At 50.2% G+C, this 19,257-nt stretch overlaps 1 protein-coding gene across 1 annotated transcript in view; it reads right to left on the reverse strand.

The window, feature by feature from the left end:
- Positions 1-18,714, reverse strand: part of LOC147616220 (protein PSK SIMULATOR 1-like) — an 82,508-nt gene extending 63,794 nt beyond the window's left edge. Inside the window, exons 1-4 of the mRNA XM_086777231.1 lie at positions 17,571-18,714; positions 16,006-16,331; positions 1,295-1,387; positions 1,107-1,197 (exon numbers count right to left, since the gene is read on the reverse strand). Coding sequence (XP_086633357.1) covers positions 1,107-1,197; positions 1,295-1,387; positions 16,006-16,331; positions 17,571-18,047 — 987 coding nt within the window. The 5' untranslated portion in view covers positions 18,048-18,714. The remainder of the gene's footprint in view (positions 1-1,106; positions 1,198-1,294; positions 1,388-16,005; positions 16,332-17,570) is intronic.
- Positions 18,715-19,257: the final 543 nt, after the last annotated feature.

Raw genomic sequence — 19,257 nt, forward strand, 5'->3', positions numbered from 1 at the left:
TTACATGCTTCTATAATTGAGCATTAAAGCTTACCAATTGCAAGTAGAGTCGATGTAAGCGGAAGTCTTCGCGATGGGAGCGTATGGATTGTTGAAATGCTTCACGACAAAAGTCTTCAAGTGGTTGCAGGAACCCTGGGAAAGCTTCCCCTATGGTTCAACTTGAGAAAGGAAGGCTGAAATTAGGGTTTTCAACCAAAAGACTAGAAATTACAGCAAAGAAATGACTATTTTGCTGAATTTCAGCCATTGGGAGTATGTAGGAGAGTGAATACGGCCTAGAATCACTCTTGGGACCTATATAGTGTTCTCTTGTCCTACGTGCTCTTTTGCAAATTGTTTCTACCATGTGTGGGTGGAACAATAGAGAGCAGATGGTAGAGAACATGGACACTTGAGAGGGTAGTGTCAGTTGAAGATCTTCACCGACAACTATATTTCGTCAACTATATTGTTTGCAATACTGTATTCATATGCATTGGTATAGAAATCTGGTCAAAAATGCCCGACACGTTATACTTGATTCTCCCAACATCAGTATACATTATTTGAGAGAGAGGCTAGCCGTTCCGGCTCATTGCGCGTCTCTTGTCAATTCAGCAAATTACATCTTGTATCGTGATTGTTGTCCATTAAATCTTAGTGTATTTAAGCGTAATGATTAGCATTGTGTTCAACAAAACATTCCACACCGACCGGTGGAATTACGAAGTCTACTTCCAAAAAGTTACAGTTGAGGGCGGCGCCAATTGAAGAAGATGGAGTAGCTTCCATGGAGTCCTCCAAAAAACTAGAGCACACAGTCCAATTGCTTAATGAATATCAAGTGCTGACCAGGATAGCAACTAGGAGAAGAAATCACGACAAAACAAGAAAAGGAAAAGATAGGGGCACATAAAACAAGGAGAAAAAGACAGCCTAAAGGGGAAAATAGGGATGGGAGGAAAAGAAAAGAAACCGGGGAGGGGGCGGTGTGTGATTTGAAGTGAGGCCACAGGCGGAGGGGGTGCAGTGGCTGCTCATGACCAGCAAAGGCTCCTGCTCTTGATTTTCCTAAGAATGATTACAATCCAAACTTGCATACATCATCAAAAACAAAGACATACACCAGTATATTGTGCCAAAGTCATTAGATCCTGCATTTCTGCCTCTGCCTCATCTTTTGTTTGCCTTTGAGAAGTAACCTCCGCATCCAACCTACAAGTCCCAAATCCTCTCGTCATTATATGTCTAGTAGAAACCAAACAATGCATTAATGCTTAAATGTGAAAATTTGAGAAAGTAAAGACATCACTTTTCAAATAGCCGATCTAATTGATGCCATTGAGGGTCCCGACAGTGATTGCCAAAGCGAACCACCTCGCCTGAAAATATTTTTAGCTCGTTCCTAGAAGAAAAATAGCAACCAACATAAGCTCTCTCTCTCTCTCTCTCTCTCTGTGCCATCCTCATTAGCCCCGTGCTTGATATGTTGGAGAGTGGTATACCATCTATTGGGGGCTGATCCTCCTCTCATGTTTCATGTTTCATGTTTCTTGTAATCCATGATGAGATTTCTATGCACAGTTTTGTATCACTCCAGTGAGAGTTTTTATTTGTTCTATTTTATTTGCCATTTCATGACAAGATATGCCATGGACACGATTGCATCACTTTGGTCTCGTAGGCCCATTGGATCTTTAGTAGAAGCTTAATCTCTCTCTGTCGCTCTCTCTCTCTCTCTCTCTCTCTTGCGAGGCATGCGAGACACCCAGTCAGGGTGCTGACCACAGAGGATATTGAGGAGATCCGCCAGTGTCCGATGCGGCACATATTATGAGATGGAGGTACCTCCATAGTGTACCTTCCAGTTCCAGTTTCATTTTCTAGGTGCCAGTAGTATCATCTTTATTTTTCATTTTCTGGGTTTTTTTATCCAGACATTGTATCAGATCCACCATGATGTAACTTTTGGTCTCATAGGTCATTATGGCCTTTTGAAGACGTTAATATAACATTTCATTTCATTTCATTTCTCTCTCACACACACACACACATTGGCCAAACTGTCGGGCAGTTTTGGAGGTTCATGATAGCTCATGGGCAGAGGGAAACCAATTGAAAGCCACAGGACAGGCAGGCTTCAAGAGGAACTACTCCACATTAGATCACACTTTCACCCTCCGGGTGATCATTAAGGAGGCAAGAGCATGGAGGCAGCAAGTCTATTGTTGCTCTGTGGATTTCAGGAAAGCTTTTCACTCAGTTCCACGGTCACAGCTATTTTCTCGCTTACAAGAGTTGCAGTTTCACCCAGAGATGATATGGGGAATGATGACATTGTATGACTCCATGACACGCTGGGTATGTGCCCTTCGGGGGCATGTCTGATGAGATATGCAACACTTTTGGGGTCAAACATGGCTGCCCACTCTCTTTGGGCTGTATATTGATGAGATTTCAGATTAGCTGGGAGGCTCAGGGTCAAGTCTTGCCCGAGCACTGATACCCATCCTCTTCTATACAGATGATATTGTGCTCGTATCAGATTCATCGGAGGGGTTGCAGAGGCAGTTGAGTGCAGTTCAGGCATTCTGTGAGAAGAGGGATCTTGTAGTGAATCTTGGCAAAACAAGATCGTGCTCTTTAACACCTCGCATCAGGTAAACACCAGAAGCGAGGCAGTTAAGATCATCACCTCTTATGTGTACATGGTGATGGGAGTTACCTTCACTAGGCATATTTTCACCCTACGCCTGTGGCAGCAGAGGCACGGATGGCTAGACGATATGCAGCCCTGGCCCAGCTGGAGAGGCAGTGTTTCCAGGCCCACTTCCAGGAACTGAGCACGAAAAGCTGGCTTTTTGACACATTGGTCAGACTTGCCATGATGTATGGAGCTTCTTTCTTGGGGGCCAGGTTTGAGAGAGGAGAATTGGAGGAGGATAGAGATGGTGCTGCATGAGATCATCACTGCAGAGTTTGGAGCACCACCCCTAGTTCTTGATGCCCTCTTCCAGACTATCACTTATATCTCACACCTTTAGAGATAAGACTCCTGAGACAGGCATTAACATCCTCCATGCAGCTGGCACAGGAGAGACAGAGCAGGTCTTGGTACTCCCAGGTAACCAGTTGGTTTGATGCACATGGGCTACAAATGGACAGCCTATCATTCTTTGAGTACTCCTTAAGAGTCCCCTTTTTTTAATTTCTCGAGATAGGCACGATCAACCGCATCATCCATCTAGATCTTACTCGGCTTCACACTAGCTGCACATGCTGACACTCCCGTGCTTCCTACAAATCCGGCTTTCTACCATGAGCACTTCTTGCAGGTCAGAGAGAATGGCTTCATTGAGAAGCTTGGATATCTTCATAGGCACGTAACATGCAGAGTTGTCACAGTACGAAAATACGATACCCTATGGGAATTTTTGGTACGATATGAAATTTTGGGATACCGTACGATAAAATACGGTTTGTTTTTTTTTTAACACTTACAAACTATGGAGCTTCAAGCTTGAATGTGAAGGAAGGTTGGGGGGGGAGGAGTCTACAGTGCCTGAGGAACCAGAACATGGAGATGTGTCTCTCCCAGTTGGATCTCCCAATTGTCTCAAAAAAAGAGCCTGCATGGGTAATGCAATACCAAAGATCTCCCAGTGTAGCGTTCATGACTAAGGGACCGTCCTTGCACAAATACGGGCAGTGCATCTAGAGTGATAGGTTTAGGGACTCCTCTGTAGATCAAAATGGCCTTGTCTAAATCTTCTCCCTTGTACATAACTTGAGGATCCGAAAGTCTAGCCTACCTTTTTTTTTTTTTTTCGAGAAAAGATCCTTTCATTAGTTATATAAAAACGCCCGTAGGGCTACAAAAGATCTCTCCTGCTCCTAAGAGAGAGAAGAGCAGTGAATACATCATGGCAGCCCGGGAGACTCTCCCTAGGTGCTGCAAAATACAAGCATCAGTATAAAGAACTGAGCGGCTAAATCATACAATAGGGGGGGGGGGGGGAAGAGCCAAACAGGTGGCCTGTAGTGCCAACGGGGGGATCCCGTGTGTAAGGTGTAGAACGGGCCACAGCGCCAAGTGGTGTGAAAGGCGTGGCGCCGTAAGATCGCCGCATCCGAGTCTCCCCGGATGCGGTCGAACTGTCCTCGCAGGGTGTGGATCAACTCCTGCCAAATCCCCCGTACAGTCTCTGCTGGTGGCTCCAATCTCCCCTCAAAGGCCGTAAAGCACCGGGCCCTCCAGGTGAACCAGATGGTGAGGCTGCTGAGGAGCTCCCATCGTAAATCCCTCTCCTGTGTCCAGCTGGCGGACGAGAAATCCGGTGCCGGAACCAGGCGAGGCTGGCCCCTAATAAATCTGATGGCCTGACTGCCCTGCTCCATCTCATAGCCCATAGCAGGCCCTGACGAAGTCGACCAAGCAGCGGCACCCCACGTAAACACACCCTCTGGAGAGAGGGGGCCCAGAATACGCAGTATCCGCAGCCAAATCTGCTGTGCCTGAGGGCAGTCCCAAAGGCAATGTCTCTGTGTCTCCATAGGGTGGCCGCATCGGACGCAGGCCGCCGGAAGACCGCTGTAAACAAGCCAAGTGCCAACTGCTGAGCCCCTGTGGGCGACCAGCCACTGAAAAGCCGAGATCCTGCGAGCCTGCCCGAGCCCAGAAATCCTCCAGGAACTCCTGTGAGAGTCCCTGCAATCGCCAATGCCCCGCTGCCGCTGGAGAAACCGTCCTCCTCGCCGTCAAAATATGCCGTCCCAGCCGAACAGTATACTGGAAAAAGGTGATCTCTGTGGCCTCAAGGGATGCATAAGGATCATGCCACTCGTACTCCCCGGGGTCCCACTGTAGCCGGGCCAAGGGGCGCGCTGCATATGCCCATATGCGCCAATCCGGGAGCACATCAGCAGGGTCGGGGTCAATATGCCACTTCCGAGAAGCGGCAGCCACTACCCGAATCCTCTGAAAGGTGCACTCTGCAACTAAAGGCGACTCCACCTCCACTCTCTGGAGTCTGCCCTCATCCTGAATCTCATAGTAGAGGCATCTGCCATCCTCAGTGCTAGCTCTGACAGCAATCAGGATCTCCAACTGTGTAAAGGCTCCCATCCACCGTGGGGCCACTGGCTCGAGAGGTGTGAACCACTCCTCTGTAAGTGCCTCCTGAATATCATCCCTCATAATCAACTCCCCTCTGAAGTGACTCAGCCTCTCCACCTGGATCTCCTCTGGTAGACTGCAGAAAGCCTGCCAGTCTCCAAAACTACGAGCTGGGCCTGCCGCTAAAGGTCCCCAGGCTAGACGAGGCCGAGAACCCAGCATATGACCCTGCTCCGTACGAACCGCTGGGCTCCAGATGAGCGGCTGCCTGGCCCGCTCCTCAACACACGAAGGAGGCCGCTGAGAGAGCCCCGGTCTCAGCAGCTCCCAAGCTCTCAGGATACTCAAAGCAAATCTGTCCTCCCATCCTCTACTGAGGCCTGTCCTCCTCATCTCTATGAAGATCCAGCGAATCTCTGGTGCCCAAGTACCCCCTGCAGGGGGCGCCCGAGCCTGCAGTCGCTGCAAGAGGAGCTCTTTCCAAGGCTCAGCGCCTGGAAGCAACCCCCGAACAATGAGCTTCCCCAATAAGGCTCTACTCTGATCGACTGGATCTATAATGCCCAAACCGCCCTGAGCCAGCGGAAGTGTAATAACTGCCCATGCAACCTTTGCCCGAGCTGGCTGACCGTCCCGCCCAGACCATAGAAAGTTCCTGATCAGCCTCTGTACCTGGCTGATGCAAGAGCTCGAGAAAATCCAGCAAGACGTAATGTACCACATGGTCGCTAACAGCACCTGATTTGCCACCACCACCCTCCCAGCCAAGGATAGTCGAGCTGTACTCCAATACAATAGCTTCTTCCGAATGCTCAGAAGAAGCGGGGCAATCTGCTGCTCAGGTGACAAATCGAGGCCAATCTGGCATCCCAAATACCGCACTGCTGTGCCTGGAGGAATCCATCTAAAACCGGGGTCCGGGCTCCATGCCGGAGTGGGAGCACTACTGATCCAAAAGGCCACTGTCTTGCGCCAATTGATCAATGCTCCCGAAGCTGCACTAAAAAACTGGAGCGACTGCTCAGCTCGAATAAGATTGGCCTCTTGGCCATGCAAAAATAAGCCCGTGTCGTCTGCAAACTCAGCATCAAGCAAATCCTCTCCCCGGACTGGGAGCTGAAGTCCTCTCAAACCAACCTCCTCTGCCGTCAAATACATACTCATAGCCTCCGCAAAGAAGAGAAAAAGGAAAGGGGCGAGAGGACACCCCTGACGGACTGATCTGGTCAGCTCAAAACTCGGCCCCTGTCCTCCTGCAATCAGCACCTGGCTACGAGCTGTGGAATACAGAGCTGCCACCCCTCTGATCCATCCTGGCCCAAAGCCCAGGCGAAGCATAGTGCCCTCTAAGAATCCCCAATCAACTCTATCGTATGCCTTCTCAAAATCGAGAAGCATCACGACCAAGTCCTCGCCAAGAAATCTAGCTCGGGCCGTCGCCTCCCAGAAAGTAAAGTGTTGTCAAGGATACTGCGCTCCTTGACAAATCCTGTCTGAGTAGCATGAATCAACTCCCCCAGGAAGGGCTGGATCCTCAAACTCAAGGCCTTTGCTAAGACCTTGTAGACAGTATTGAGGATCGTAATAGGCCTCCAATGCCGAATGTCATCTGATACTCCCTCCCCCTTGGGGATAAGATAGATCAAGCCCTCTGAAAAGCTCTGCGGCATCACCCCAGTGTCCAAAACATGCTGAAAGCCCCTGCGGAGGCCTGGCCCCAAAAGGTCCCAATAGCGCATAAAAAAGGCCGGCGTCAGTCCGTCCTCCCCTGGGCAACTATGTCGCGACAGGACCCTCAAGGCCTCGGCAAGCTCAATCTCTGACAGAGGCGCACCTAGAACTGTACGCATATGGTCTGTGACCCTCCTCTGCACATGGGCCCACACAGTCTGTCTGCAACCATCTCGATCCTCAGTGGCAGGCTCCGCTGAAAGCAGGTCACTATAAAAAGCAGTGGCAATGGCTCTGATCTCCCCGAGCTCAGTAGCTACCGATCCATCCGGTCTACCAAGCTAGCGGACTCCTGCTCGCGCATGACGGGGTCCAGTGATCTCAAAAAACTCCCCAGTCACTCTATCTCCAAGCTGCGTCCACTGAGAGGCCTGACGACGATAATAAAACTCATGTCTCTGCTCCTCTACCTCTCTAACCTCCTGGCGTGCCTGGCTCAGCTGGGACGCCACCCACTCACATGCAGGCTGCTGCTCCTGAAGGCGCTGTAGCGAAGCAAGGCTGCGTCTCAGCCGTTGCTCCCGCTCGCGAATCTCTCCCAGTCGTGTCAAAGCTGCAGCGTGCAGAAAAGAGCTAAGATCAATGAGTCCCTGGGCACACTGGCCCGCTGCATCCTGGTCAGAGCACTGACTATCATGCCAGATCCTCTCAATGTCCTCAGCGAGACTGGGATCTGCAAGTACCCTCTCTGGGATCCTCAACTGCAAGCTGGGCTCCCGTGTCCCCTCCTCCAATGTCAATATAACTGGCGCATGATCTGAAAATGAGGTGCCAGCGAGAATGCCGACGGAGCCCCCTCGCTCCCCTAACCAATCGCCCACATAAAAGCGATCAATCCGTGATAGATTAGTCCCTCCCTGCCGGCGATCCGACCGAGAGAAACTAAGACTGTCCTGAGACCGGGAGAAAGCCCCATGCTGCCATGCATCAGTGATCCTCAGTGACATGCAAAACCGGTCCCAAGCTGCAAGCTCCATGCCGTGCACTGTAACATGACTGCCTCCCACCCTATCTGCCGGGTCCTCAAGCATGTTGAAGTCTCCCCCAACACACCAATGTGCGGCCTCTGGCAATGCATCTGTAACCTGAGTCCAGAACTCTGCTCTAGCACTAGCATGATTGGGCGCATAGATGTTGAGCACACCCAATAGCTCATCATGCATCCTCAGAATGACATACTGTGCTCTACCAGGCACAATGACCCCTCGATCCACAATGGCCTGCCGCCATACATCTGCAATAACCATGCATACTCCTCCCTGTCCACCCAAAGGACCAAACCCTGCAGACCAAAAAGTGTCCCATCTACCAGGCATCACCGAACCATATCTCCGGATCCTGCTCTCACCCAAGTGGTGCTCCTCCATCATCAAAATGTCAATGCTGCCACCAACCAGGCACCTCTGAAGCTCCTGCCTCAAGCAACCTCGATAGCGTATAAAGTGTGCTCCGCCAAGGCCCTGTACATTCCATGAGATGATCCTCATGGATGCCCTGCTGAGGTGGATGCTGTCTCAGCCGTACGGCGGGCCTTCGCAAGCGGCTTGGATGGAGAGTAGTCCCCATCCGAGCGGCTACGAATCTGCCCACCCGGTGTACTGCTAGAATCCCGGATCAGGCGCCAGTGGCTGTGGCCCATGGCGACTGCCTCCTGCTCTGACAGAGAAACCTCGTGTATACTCACATATCCAGGGTCGCGTGCCAAGTCTGCCACTATGCGCACGACCAAATGCCGAATCCCTGAGATATCCACACTCCCGGGATCCAAGAAAAAATGAGCCAACTCCCAAAGTCGACCTATCACATCTGTCACCTCCAGATCGCTCATGTGGTGAGAAAACTCAACTGCCTGAGTCTTCAAAGTGCTGAGAGCGAGCTCAAGAGTCCACTCCCGATCACAAGGTCCACATAGAGGGAACGAGAAGGCCACCGCTGAGTCTAGTGCCTCCTCCCCTCGGGCCGGAGGTATCACTACATGAACTCGAATGGGTGCTGGCTCATGAGGGCCCTCTGCTCCAAAAAGCCGTGTGAAGGTATAGTCAAAGGCCTCCGAGCGCTGTCTAATGCCAAGGCGACTCAGCCGACTGCGGATAGATGAAATCCGTGAGGCCCTAATCGGCATAGGTCTCCTCTGTGATGCTCGAGCGAGGTCAGTGCTCAGCGCTCTCCGGACTGCAGGTGAGCGCCAGGGAACTGCCAGGGTCTCCCAGGAAGGTGAGGCGGGCGGAGGGGGAGGAGGGGGAGGCGAGGGAGGTGGAGAGGGAGCCGCTGCCGAAACCGGAGCGGGGGCGGGAGGAGGCGATGGTGGAAGCGAGGCGGTGGGAGGGGACGGGGGTGGGGGGGGTGAAGGAGGGGGAGCTGGCATCTCCTGGTCCTCGGTCGCTGCAGGGGTCTCCTCCTGAAGGGGAGCAAAGCTGTTCCTCACGGGAACCCAGTGAGGCTGAGACTGTGGCTGCTGCTGCAGCGGTCTCTGGGCGTGCTACTGTGGCTGTCTCCCTCGGCGGCGCCCCTGTCCAGGCTGCCACTCCCAGGTCTCTGTGGCCTGAGCAGGCGTCCCTGAGGCAGCCTGCCGAGCCGAATCTGTGGGCGGGCCATCAGTAGCCTGCTGCTGTGGTGAGGGTTGAGGTCTCCTGCGAGGGCAGGCCTTGGCCAGATGACCGACCTGCCTGCAAATGAAGCACTGGTTCGGGAGCCCCGAGAACTCCACTCTCTGATCTATCCACCCCCCCCCTATCCTAGGTAGCTGAATGACCTTAGGAAGGGAGGAGATGTCAGACACCAACACTCTGACCGAGGGTAGCCCAGCTGCTCTGGCCACCACTGAAGCAGCAGAGGGACCCGTCTCTAGTACCGAGCCCACCAATGCTCCGAGCCTGGAGAGGAGCGGAAGATACTCCCGGCGGAGACCAGGGAAACAAACTGTAATATGGAAGAGGCGCTCTCCCTGCTCCGCCGCTGCTGGGTCAAATCCATGCTGCCAAGGTCTGAAGAAAGCCCGAGCACCCCTGATGTCCAGAGGACTCATGGCAAGGACCTTGGCAACGCTTTGGGCGGCCTCGAACTCGATCTAATAATGGCCCCGGCCCAGGAGCTGTACATCCAGGATCTTGCCCACATCTGCAAGAAGGCGAGCCTGAAGAAGATCCCTGATCTCCCCTCTGCTGGGGCGAGTGCCGACTATACGGCAGATGGTGGAATGAGCCTGGAGGCGTTCCACCTCTGCGGTGAGGCTCGCTTCCTCTTCCGGCGAAAGAGAAAGCCTGATGGGGATGACCTCGGGGGCGGGCGAGGGGGCTGCTGATGAGTCCCTCTGAGACGAGGCGGGAGGAGTCTCCATCAGAGTCTGAAGCTCAGGCGAAGGCGAGGCGAAAGCGGAAAACCTGCAAGAAACGGGCTGCACACAAAGAGGCGGAAGACCGGAGGAAAAGGGAAAAAACACAAAACCCCCTGGGGGTGGAAAACAGCGCGAAGGAGGGGGGGGGGGGAGTGGGCGAAAAGACGAAGGATAAAACCAGGGGGGGCGGGGCGCTGCTGAAGAAAGGCAAAGAGGCTAGGCGGGGGGGGGGGGCGAGCAGGCGAGTAGGGGGGGGGGGGGGGGGGGGCGCAACGCGAAAAGAAAAAAAGGGGGGAGGGCAGCAATGCGCAAGGAAGGGGGGGGGCGGGGCGCTGCTGAAGATAGGCGAAGAGGCTAGGCGGGGGGGATGCGAGCAGGCGGAGAGGCTAGACCGGGGGGGGGGGGGGGGGGGGGGGGGGCGCAGCAGCGATGAGGGGGGGGGCGCAGAAGCGAAGGCAGGCAGGCGGGGGAAGGAGGGGGGGCGCAAGGGAGGGCAGGCGAGCAGCGAGCAGCGAGCAGCGAGCAGCGTACGCAGGGTGAAGGCGGGAGCTTCAGCTAAAGTCTAGCCTACCTACACCAGTGATCTCCAAGTAATGTAGCAAGACCTACCAATCAAGTGTACACTACCAGTCTACCTTGCTAGATTTTTTAGGTCTCTCAACAACCCCATAAGGAATATTGAGTGGATACGAAAGCTGCGAAGTATTGCGGGCATTTGGGATCTTCATTGAGCAGGATTTCTTTTTTTTTTTAGCATCTGGGATTTTTTTTTTTTTATGTACCATACAAAGCCGTACAATATCGTACGGTGCCATACCGTACGATACGAATAGGTTCGTACTGGTACGAGAAACAACCCTGGTAACATTGCCGATTGACTTAGGATAGATAGCACGGGTTGAGGGTATCCCACTGGAAGCTTGGATATGCACACTATGATCGATTGGTGAGCGATGGGGGAGGTTTCATTGCCAATTCAGAGATTAATTGGCCCTTTTGCTTGAGTGATGCACTACAGTGATCAAAGATGCATGAGGATGTTCTTGTTAGAGATGCACCGACACCAAAAGTCCCTGACGCGCCCACACACAGAGGAGAGAACAGCAGGACCCCACTCAGGCTGTTCACAACTTTCTTTAGCCCCTAGCAGACATAGCCACCAGAACCCACCCAGCCCCCAGCGAGCCACACGAAGCATATGCAACACACACTGCAGACCAGACCCCGCGATCAACCACCCTGGGAGGTTCTTGCTACCCGCACCCGTGGAGTTATCAGAGATCGGGCTGCCTCCCTCCAGAGAGCCCCTGCCCTCAGAGATTCAGGCCCTCGACCCATCCGCTCGAGATTCAAGATATTCTTTGACACCTGAGGGAGGCACCACCACATGAAGTAGATATCATGGCCCAATACTCTGTCAAGGATACATGAGTTTTTTGTTTCCTAAACACAGGGATCCACCTAATACATAGACCCTGCTATTTTTCAACACCTCAGGGAGGCGCCACCACATGAGGTAGATATCATGGCGCTATACTCTGTCAAGGATACATGAGTTTTTTTTTTCTACTTATCATATCGTATACACAGGGACCCACCTAGTACATAGACCCTGATATTTTTATTTTCATGTTGTTTTGACATCCAGTTTACACATGGATTACATGTAACATCTTTTTGGTCTGATAGATCCTTTGGGTCTCTAGTAGACGTTAATATATTCTTTCTCTCTTTCTCTCTCTCTCTCCCCCTTGTGCTGCCCGTGCTGCTTGCTCCCAGCATACACCCCCCACACCTGCTGCCAACCATGTCCACCCCTGCGCACACCAGCTGAAGGCTGCTCGCTGGTCGTTGGGCTTTGGGTGATACAGGGCCTGCCAAGATGCCCACCATGCCCACTCTGCCTGTCACCTAAGAGTTGCACAAGCTATCTTGCGTGTACTGCCCTACTCACTTGGGCGCTCACACTGCAATAGCTCCATGCTTTCGCCTTGTGCTGCCCCTTTGCAATCCAGGCAATCGATTTGTCTTTTTGTTTCCCCCTTTCCCCAAATTGCTCCTTCAGGGCAATTTTCCCCCAAAATCAATGCTTGTTGATTTCTGTAGCAACAGAAAACCAGAGAAAGCAAGAAGGGGGAAGAAACCCCCCCCCCCCCCCCAAAAAAAAAAAAAAAAAAAAAAAAAAGCAACCAAAAACAAAAGCCATCTTTGCACACTTCTGCCCTGATTTTCATTCTCTCTCAGATTTTCCCCTATTTTGTCCAGTAAGAAAACCTTTGAAAACCAGAAAATCAGAAAAACTCTCTCTCTCTCTCCAATATACTATGAGATCCCCAGGAGGTTTCATTATATGTTCCATAAGGGATTGCTCACTTTCTAGGATCACCAACTTCCTGGACTAGCGCTACCTAGGGATCTTCTTGCTTGAGCTCCGCAGACACAGGGACACTTTCTTGAGAGAGCTTTGGCCACAGCAGCCACCCCCACCCCTCCCTCGCCAGACAACCATCACTAGCTACTTCAGGAGCTAGGAGCAGGAGGACACCCATGGATCCCATGGACCCACCTCACCCGAGAGGAGTTACCTTGGACTGGGCCTCCGCATTCCAGCGTGCCAGAATCTGGCACTCATATGCACACGCATTATACTACATACCCCCCCTCCCCATCCACCTCACGCACGTCCCACTAGATCCACCTTCTTCACAGGAGACGTGGTGGTGAAGGCTATATGCAAGCTTCAGAAGAACGGCCATCCACAAGATCACGAGGGGCTTATGGCTGAGCGTGCCTCTCTTATGCACGCGACACCCTGGCGCCCCTCCTAGCCCATATGTTTAATAGGGCCCTCTTAGAGGGCTTTCCCCCCACCTAGTCATCACATTATTGTGCCTATCCATAAGGCGTGAGACCCCATGGATCCTAATAACTACAAAACCATCATGATCGGCCATATCTTGGCAAAGCTCTATGGATCTATACTTGAGTCTGAGCTCAGCACACTGGCAGAGAGGAATACAGGGCACCGGGGCAGGCAGGATTCAGGAGAACCTTCTCCACGCTGGATCACATTTTCACGATTTGGGCTATCATCGAGCAGGCCAAGGCAGATGGCCGCTGACTATATTGCTGCTTTGTGGACTTCCACAAAGCTTTTGATGCAGTGCCTCGGGCCGTCTCCTACAGCGCTGATCTGGGCTATCATTGCCTTATATGAGTTAGTTATTGGCAGGGTGAAGGTGAGTGCCCAGGAGGACTATCTGAGGAGGTCTCTAGCACCATCGGGGTGAAACAAGGATGCCCACTATCTCTGCCCCTCTTTGGACTTTACATAGATGAGATCTCAGATTTCATTGACAGAACCGGAGGCAGAGGAGCTTTTCTACGAGGTATTCTTGTTTCCATCCTTTTATATGCTGATGATATTGAGCTCATTGCAGATTCTGAGAAGGGGCTACAGAAGCACATGGATACTTTACAGGATTTCTGCACACAGAGGGGGCTCTCAGTCAACCTTGGGAAAACCGCAGTTGTGGTATTCCACACCTCCTACCCCAGTTGCAAGCCGTACATAGATCACTTACATGGGTAGCAAGGTTGAGGTGGTGCACCCATGTCTTGGAGCTACCTTCACGAGTCCATGCTTCTCTACGAGACATGCAGCTCAGCCTCTCAGGATAGACTCACCAGAGAATATGAAGCTCTAGCCTTATTGGAGAGGCAATGTTCCAGGCGCATTTTCAGGAGTCGAGGACGAAGGGTTGGCTTTTTGACACCCTAGTCACCCCAGCACTTATGTATGCACCTCCCTTCTCGGCACCAGATTTATCCCCGGCAGATTGGCAACGCATAGAGCATCCTCGGATCATGATGCTATCACAGATGATACGCAGAAAGCCATCTGTTCCCCACCAGATCATCCAAGCTGAGTTTGTTGTGGCTCCTATGTTGATGGAGGGCCTGTTCCAGACAATCGCTTATATACCGAGGGTGAGGGAGACGGATCCACTTCGACTCCCCCTAATTTGCACTACAGTCATCACAAGACATAGCGGCCGAAGGAGAGCATTCATAGTGGTATGGCACAAAACTCACCTGGTTTCAGGCACATGGATTACAGATGAACCGGCTCCCTCCATTTCAGTATGATCCAAATTCCCCATACATTAGGCTTACATAGGAGGACAGGAACCGGGTGATCCGCTACGATCTACTAGGGCTATACACACTTAACACATGGATCACGATCCGCTACGATCTACTAGTTTTATATACACTTAACACATGGATCACACTGGTAGGCCCATTGCCTACCAAGATGCAGTACTACAGAGATCATTTCCTGAGATTCACAGCAGATGGTTTCATACAGAGACCAAGTTATCTCAATGCCTTCATGTCCCATGCTATGAGGATAGCCATTGGCCAACTTAGGATATCATCCCATAAACTGAGGATAGAGCCTAGCAGAGCTGAACGAATACCCAGAGAGGACAGGACATGTAGACTCTGTCAAATAGAGGAGCACTATGCTTGCCAGTGCCTAGTCTACTATGAGATCAAAGAGAGAGTTCATTCTCTATTCAGAGAAAGCTTTGGACCCTTATCCCAGATGGGGGGTTGAGTCGAGGGAGCACCATGTTTGCCAATGCCCAGTCTACTATGAGTTCATTGTCTATTGAGAGAGGGCTTTGGACCCTTATCCGTGATCATGGAGTACCCAGATCAGAGGTGCCTTGGACTCTTCCTATTGGATCTAAACCGACACAAAGGGTCACTACTCAGAGATCCTCCCCCCAAACAGCCCTCCTCTCAACTTACCATCACCAGTTTTTTCCAGCCTAGAGGGGTGGATAAGGAGGCACCAGAGCCCACCACACAGGATACGGGAGCCTGTACCACACTGCCCCCTGACAGCAGGCCAATGGGAGTCACATTAGATCAGGCACGGACACTCCAGAGAGCTAGACGCTCTCGTCCCATCAGACACCGACCACCCCCAGCTCATCAGCCCTGGATTCAAGAGATCCTGGCCAGCCATCAAGCAGCCTCATCCTCACAGCAGACTATCGACATCTCTAGCCTTCTTATATCACCCATGATGCAAATCCTGGACGGGCCCTTGCCTGGCATTCAGGGTATTCTTTCTCAATTGGAGCAACAGTGCTTCCAGGCTCCCTTCCACGAGCCTAGGACTACGTGATGGCTATTTGACACATTTGTGACACCTGCTGTGATGTATGAGGCCTCCTGACCAGACCTCAGAGGAGAAGAGGAAGAAGAAAGGGAAAGATGACAGCTTAAAGCGGGCTACAGGCTGAAAAATGGGCAACAAAGCTCTGCAAAAAAGGTACTGAAACGGACTGCAGGCCTGGGCAAAAACACAGGACAGGCAGAAACAGTATCAAAAGTGGCAAAAACCACATTAAAAACGTTTTAAAAAAATTCTCCCCCCAAATTAGAGTTCCTCTTCCTCATACAAATCCCATTCAGCCCTTTCACTCTTGTCCTTTGGTTGACTCTTGTCTCTAGACTCACGGTTCACGTGTCCAGGATCACAGCTCACGTCTCTGAGCTCACCACTCACAGCTCACAGTTCATGTCTCCAAGCTCACGTGTCTTGACTCGTCTTTTTTCGCAGGACTGTGGACTCACGTCCAAGAAAAAATTGCATGACACCAATTTTGGTAACACAAATTGAAAAAATATACAGCATAAAACTGGCTTCGTATTTAAAGTTGTATGCAATTCTGGACCATGAAATAAGCCCTGCCTTGAGGTGTGAGAAGATATTACTGCAGTCAAAAACCCTTGCATCATGATACATGCGAAGTAATGTTACCTTTTATCAGCAGCAGCAATTCTTAGCAACTCGGCCATATCTGTTGAGATCAACCGTTGGACACCCTCCGATCGTAAAATCTCCTCTTTCATGACTTTCATGTTCTCATGCAACAAGGACTCCTTTAGATTAAAACCCTTCACAACTGTGTTAGCCACTTCAAAAGCAAGAATTCCGATCTTATTTCCTTTTGGTGCAGCCCCTGAAGCAAAACCACTTCCAAGGTTGAGATTTGTCATGCTGCTTCCTAAAGTATCAAGCGCTTCTACTGCCTTCCCAAAACCAACAGTACTGGCCCTTCCCAGAAGTGCTCCCATCTCATTCACCTGTTGAAAAAAGAAAGAAAGAAAAGCAATCGAACACCGAGAAGCATGTGATATGGGGAAGTATCATCCTAGCCAACATTTCACATAACCAATATCACATCCATCGATAGTATATATAGACTACTACTACTACACTGAATTGTTGTAGAACAAATCTGTACAAAGACCTTCAGAGTTAACTTTGCTAATGGAGACAGTATGAGCATACACATACTTGGAGTCATAGTCTCAGACCTGAGATTCACAAAAAAACCAGCTACAGAAGTACCAGTGGGAGATTAGAACCATTAGCCATTCTAGTGACAAGAAGATTCTTAACAAATTCAAACCAGGGCAGTTCTCTTATCTGCCTGACAACTATGTATGCCACATCTTTAAGCATGAATCTCTCTTGGCCAGAGAAAGTTCAAATAGAGAGAGCTCCGATTATGATCGTGCACTCTCTTCATACATAAAGCGTAAGTATATTGTAGCTGAACGTTAGGAAAGATCTGCTAGACAGCCTTGCATGTGTGAGCACAATTTCTGGGAAGCCAAGCATGAGAAAAACAAGAAGAGCAAATTCACTCACCCCTCTTTGTACAATGCACCTAAGCCCCTAGCTTAATGCCCCCACTTGCCATGTAACAAGGCACTAAGGCCCCAGCTTGTGGGTAAATAGTATCCTCGTTCTTCAAGCTCTCTCCTTGCAACAGCAGCATCAGCAGTAGCACTCTTACCAAATACAAGGGTGGGCAAAACAAGCAGATTATAAGACAACAAGAGCATATAAGAAGAAAAAGAGAACTGGCATCCAGGCTGGCTGGCCAGCTAGCAGGGAGCGAAGTCACCAGCCCACAACAACTATGAAAGGCCCCTCTCTTTGGCAATTCAGTTGCCCCCAATCAGCCGCAATCTCCTCAAATGGTTTGCATTCAGTGGCTGTAAGCAGCAGTCCTTGCCAAAAATGAGGGGACATTCTAATGGGCCCTGTCAATCATCCTTGCTCCTGCCCATGTACTAATCATTACAGTCAAGCAAAAGGCACATAGCCCAGTAACAAACAACCCAAAAATGTTGTTGCCACAGGACTCTCGTAGATAAAAAGGTTCAGCTCAGCACAGACCTTGAGTTCAACAAATTCTGTGAGGGTCCACTACTAGACATCATAAGAAGATTAGCATCTCGTCTTACGTCTTATGCTTAATTGTGCCGTGTAGGTGATTGCAAGGTATAACAACAAAAAGGTTTGCCAACTACCTTTGCAGCCCCTTTTCTTGCCACAGTGGTTGTCCTTGATCTCACACTCTTAGCTTTAGTAGAAAGCACCCGGCCAAGTTTGCTCCTATCTCCTTTGTAATCCCTTTCTCCAAACTCCTCACTTAAATCTTCCATATCCTCTGAGTCACTGTGCATCCTTGTAGGGGTAACATTTGGGAACATCCCCTGAAATTCTGACTGGCTATCTATGGCCATCAAAGGTGACTGACTTGCAGTTCGATCAGTGTATTGCTGATGGGCCTGATTCTCCAAACTGACATCTTCCATGTCTACAGAAGCATGGTGCATCCTTTCAGGCGTAACTACTGGGAGCAACTTCTTCTTCGTCTTAAAGGATTCGCACTTATTGGCCATGCATTTTAATGGCCCCGGGTGATCCGGTTGCCCATGGGCATCGACAGAGTGCAAATCCGGAACGCTATCCACAGTAGATCGCCGAGAACAGAGGCAGCCCATGTTGGCGGCCCAGAAAATACCTGGAAACAAAACTTCAATTCACTCTGGTTGGCTCCATGCCTATTTCATATCCATTCTTGCCGCTAGGGTAGCTCATGCCCAGACTATTCGAAGATCACATAACTGCAATAATCAACCCCTGATATGTACGGCTCAGGGGACCTACGACACACAACCTGCGATTTGTAACCACAAAAGGACCCACTGTCTCTTCAAGGAAGCTGCCTACGCAGGATGAGGACTAGAAACAAATCGTGGGAAATGTCGGAGATAACAGAATTGGGACAGGCGCCCAATGTGGCGCAGGACCAGAAACGAATCGGAAACCTCCAAGGCTTAGTACACTACAGAGTTCAGAAATCGACAACGGGGATGAGCCCCAACACACACACACACGCGCACGCACAGGATAGAGCGCAACAGGAGGACTATCGCTCACGAGATTAGGCCCTCGAGTTGACCTTGAATTAATGCTCTCTCTCTTTTTCTTCTTCTTCTTTGAATCTTCGGCCTTGAGCCCAAACTTCCATGCATGGACAGCCTCTGAAGTCCAGGTCTCGGCTTCCAAAAGTCAAGCATAGGCTCAATCGCCCCCGACTCTGGAGCCTGACGTGTTGCGTCTGGACTTCAATACAAACGAGTCATTGCTGTTTGCAAATGACTTCTTGTCTTTGTGGTGAATAATTATTTTAGAGATTTGATTTTAAGTATTTTTGTATTCTCTCATTCAATTTTAGAGATTCTCTCATTCAATTTTGGTGAATAATTATTTTAGAGATTTGATTTTAAGTATTTTTGTATTCTCTCATTCAATTTTTCAGTTATCTCTTGCATATTGTCATATGCTATTATCTCTTGAATGCTTTTATAATTGTTATAATTATCTTTCTTTACAATTTTTCTAAGTTGAGACGTTGCTTTTTACATGGGGACTATTGTAAAGACTTCCATGATTTCTTCCCTTTAAATTTCATAGGCATGGATGCATTCATTATTCCAATGCATGGTTCTCTAGCTTAAAAGATATCTTGCTGCTTCCACTTGTCAATCAATCATTTGGTTGGGCGTTTTAGCTTTATTAATGTGAATATGTATTGATGGCCATGTGTCGATGATGTTTGCATTTCTTTTCTTTTTACTCCAATTTGTAGGAGTTTAGGGATAGGTGCTATATTGCAAATTCTCAATCAACTCTTGGCCTATAAATGAA

The sequence above is a fragment of the Cibotium barometz genome, chromosome 38 (assembly GCF_041138505.1).
Source record: "Cibotium barometz isolate CiBa-2024 chromosome 38, ASM4113850v1, whole genome shotgun sequence".
NCBI lineage: Eukaryota > Viridiplantae > Streptophyta > Polypodiopsida > Cyatheales > Cibotiaceae > Cibotium > Cibotium barometz.